Here is a 3,554-nt window from a genome sequence, read left to right on the forward strand (position 1 = left end):
TACCGGGGCTTGGTACCAGACGTTCCCGTTTGAATTATTTTTCGCCGGTCAACATGTACCGTTAAGTTAAAATCTTCCGGACAACCTTTGAAAAGTGCCGGTCAGAGGTCTTCTTTGTTATTTATTGAGCTTTAAAACAAACTAATTATAGTAGATTAACTACATTATTCAAAGAACAGTAACTTACAATAACACGGGAATAATAAACGGAGCGCTCTCTCCCTCTCCTGACAGCCCGTCAGTCTCATGCAGCTCGCGGTTCAGTAATGAGTGACCCGACAGTAAAACTAAACATATCTATAACTAGTTACGGTAGTTTGAGAGGTAATTAAAATAGCTACGAGTGATATTCTAACCTGAAGTGTGGGTTTGCTCCGCTCACCGCTGCATGTGATCATGCAGAGCTGCGTGTCGACTCGTCAGCAGCAGCTGATCTCTCTCTCCCGTCAGATTAAACTTCACTCGCGTTTATGTCCATATCGATCAGATCCAGCTAGTTCTAGCTAATGATATGACTACCTGCTTATTAAAAGACATCTAAGCAATAAGTGTCGCTATGCAACTGGGTGAGGCCGCAAAGTATAGCGCAGCATTATGCATTTATTTACATGCCCACCGGAACCCCGAGGCATTACCAACAGATCAACGCACAATCAACCCATACAGGACATCTCTTTCTCCACATTACGTGTTACACATTAGAATTGACTATTCTTGTCTGTCACATACTCTTCTTGTCTGTCACATAAGTGGCGCAACTGATGCGGTATTGCGCTAAGGGGAAATGATTTTGACCAGGGAGATTTAGATTTGCCGGTCTTCAGCATATTTTACCGGTCATAGTCAGGTAATTACCGGCTAACGGGAACTCTGCTCGGTACCCATCCCTATATTTAACTGAACACTTTCTGAGCCATCTGGTGTATTTATCTTCTGAGGGAGAGTGTATTGATCAGCTTCAACGGTGCCCAGTGGTATATTAATGCTAATAATAATCATTTCTGCAGAGGACAACCAGCCCTACCAGTCGATACCGTGCAACGACCATAAGATCACCAGCGCTGCGTGGGGGCCTCTGGGAGAGTACGTCATCGCAGGACATGAGAACGGAGAGTTCAACCAGTTCAGCGCCAAGGTGGGGAAAACACTTTACTGTGGTTATGTGGCGTAAGCTGCAGGGCAATAACAACAATAATGTTTTGGTTTTTCAGAAAGCACATGTCTTAATATATTGAAGGGCGTAAGAATATAATAATATGTGATTTATAAAGCGCTTTTCCTGGTGCTCAAAGCGCTTTAAATATGAAGCACATTAATGTGAGATTGCAGAAAAAGCTTGGCTGAAATTTGCACCTGGGTTTTTTTTATTGTCGATCTTAAATGTTTGTTGGTGTTTGTGGTCAGGATGGAGAGATCCTGAAGAAGGCCAAGGAGCACACCAAGCAGATCAACGACCTCCAGACGTCATTGGACCTCACCATGTTCATCAGCGCCTCCAAGGACAACACCGCCAAGGTACCGCACTGTTCCCTGAGCTGCATCACAAGCTCTCAGATGCTCAACTTAACGCTGCCTGGTATCACACTTTGTTGTTGAACGCTTGGTGTCATCTTTGTTTCCTCTCAGCTGTTTGACTCCGCTACTATGGATCACATCAAGACCTTTAGGACGGAGAGACCCGTCAACTCTGCTGCCATCTCCCCCATCATGGATCACGTAAGTTATGCTAGATGCAGAGGTAGTGGTGATGGTGCTTTTTTAATTTTCTTTTAGACATACAGTGTAGCTTAAATCTTCTGAAATGTAATTCCATTAATGTTGCAAGCTTTTTTATTGCAGTAAATTGTGCAAAGCCTGTGAGACACGAGTGGCTCCATTAACAAACCCTATAATCATTTTATTATCACTTTGTTATATTGCCTATTAGTCATCCAACAGTTGGATTTGGTGCTGTGATGTTGTCGGCACAGGATGCTGATGTAGGCCTGAAAGTCAAACTGGTTTAAAGGGGACCTATCATGCAAAATGCACTTTGTGATGTCTGTTATACATAAAGATGTGTCCCCGGTGTGTCAGGGAACTCACGCAGCGTCCAGAAATAAAACCCTCTCTCTTTTCCTCCGTACCCAAATCTCTAAAAACGGGGGAACAACGGAGCTGATCCAGATTTGCGTCCGATATGACGTAATATCTGAAATGTGGACCCACGGCCCAATCAGAAACGTTGCTATCAGAAACAATGCCCGACTGTTTTGGACCTAATATGGTCGGTGTTTACATTAGCATCGCTAACACTCAGAGCTAACCTGTACTGGAGAGCATGTGTGTGAAGAAGCAGGAAGTAAAAAGGAACTCACCTTGTGGTATAACCGGCAAGAGAGAAAGCCTTTGAGCTCCAATAATCCTTGATAATCCATGATATGGCGTTTCATCACGGCAGTATTTAGTTTAGACAGTAGCTGCCGGGTCCCGCATGAGCTCAGACCCCTCTTTTTTATTTTCTATCAATATATTTTTTTTTAAAGCTTTATACCCCAAATCAGCACTTTAGAAACAGGAAGTGAAATAGAGGGATATGAGGCATGGCTAGAATGGGTGATCTGTTTGGTGTTTTGAGCAAAACACTTCATAGACATGTTTTTTATTATTTGTATATATCTGAGACCTATATGCTATTGCCTACAGATAGCATGATAGGTCAACTTTAAGCTTTCTACAGATGACTGGCAAAAACGACCCATCCCCTGACGTTGACCATGTTCACGAGAGAAAAAAATTACCGTCACTAACTGTTAACACTGCATGGTGCGTTTGATTCAGGTGGTGATGGGAGGTGGACAGGAGGCCATGGAGGTCACCACGACCTCCACCAGGATCGGAAAGTTTGAGGCCAGGTGAGTTAAAGAATGCCCAAAATTAAAAGTAAATGCATAACGTTTTTGCATTAAAATGTCTAAAAACGACCAGACTTGTATTAAAGAATTTGTAGTGTTATACTTAGCATCCCTAATATTTGTAACCATTATCAAACGTAGAGAAATCTGCTATTTTAAACAAGGTACGTTGTCATAACATTTTATCCAGTTAAAGCCAGATTTAGATTGATTTGTAACTCTGTATTTCACCTGGATGAGAGTTTTAACTCGTCAGTCGTCTGGATACATCACAGAACCGCTGATTTATTTAAGTAAAAAGGTGTTTTTACCGGTTTATCTTCGGGCCCCTTTGTTTTGTAGAGTAAAGTTCTTGCGATTAAATCTACTGTGGTCCCATTTTATTCAGATCGATTCTCTAACCTTGCTTCCCTCTCACCCTCAGGTTCTTCCATGCTTGCTATGAAGAGGAGTTCGGCAGAGTCAAGGGTCATTTCGGACCCATTAACTGTGTGGCGTTCCACCCTGATGGAAAGAGGTGAGAACCAGCCCACTGACTTTAAAGGTCACATATTATGTAAATTCAAGTGTCTCTTCTACATCAACATGTGTCCCCTCTTCTTCATGTCTCTTCTACATCAACATGTGTCCCCTCTTCTTCATGTCTCTTCTACATCAACA

General features: G+C 42.5%; 1 protein-coding gene across 1 annotated transcript; it reads left to right on the top strand.

The window, feature by feature from the left end:
• The first annotated feature begins 977 nt into the window (after positions 1 to 977).
• eif3i (eukaryotic translation initiation factor 3, subunit I) lies at positions 978 to 3,417 on the top strand. The gene is made up of 5 exons (XM_010769376.1): positions 978 to 1,135; positions 1,405 to 1,515; positions 1,627 to 1,716; positions 2,821 to 2,894; positions 3,319 to 3,417. The coding sequence occupies exons 1-5, from the start codon at positions 983 to 985 to the stop codon at positions 3,413 to 3,415; spliced, it is 525 nt and encodes a 174-aa protein (XP_010767678.1). The 5' UTR covers positions 978 to 982; the 3' UTR covers positions 3,416 to 3,417.
• The last annotated feature ends 137 nt before the right edge of the window (positions 3,418 to 3,554 follow it).

The sequence above is a fragment of the Notothenia coriiceps genome, unplaced genomic scaffold, assembly GCF_000735185.1.
Source record: "Notothenia coriiceps isolate Sejong01 unplaced genomic scaffold, NC01 NC01_scaffold00007148, whole genome shotgun sequence".
Lineage (NCBI taxonomy): Eukaryota > Metazoa > Chordata > Actinopteri > Perciformes > Nototheniidae > Notothenia > Notothenia coriiceps.

Excerpts from the sequence above, each read along its gene's own strand:
- eif3i (XM_010769376.1), top strand. The coding sequence starts at position 983 with ATGCTAATAATAATCATTTCTGCAGAGGACAACCAGCCCTACCAGTCG. Across the intron at positions 1,136-1,404 it reads TCAACCAGTTCAGCGCCAAG|GATGGAGAGATCCTGAAGAA; the intron begins GTGGGGAAAACA and ends GTTTGTGGTCAG. Across the intron at positions 2,895-3,318 it reads ATCGGAAAGTTTGAGGCCAG|GTTCTTCCATGCTTGCTATG; the intron begins GTGAGTTAAAGA and ends TCTCACCCTCAG.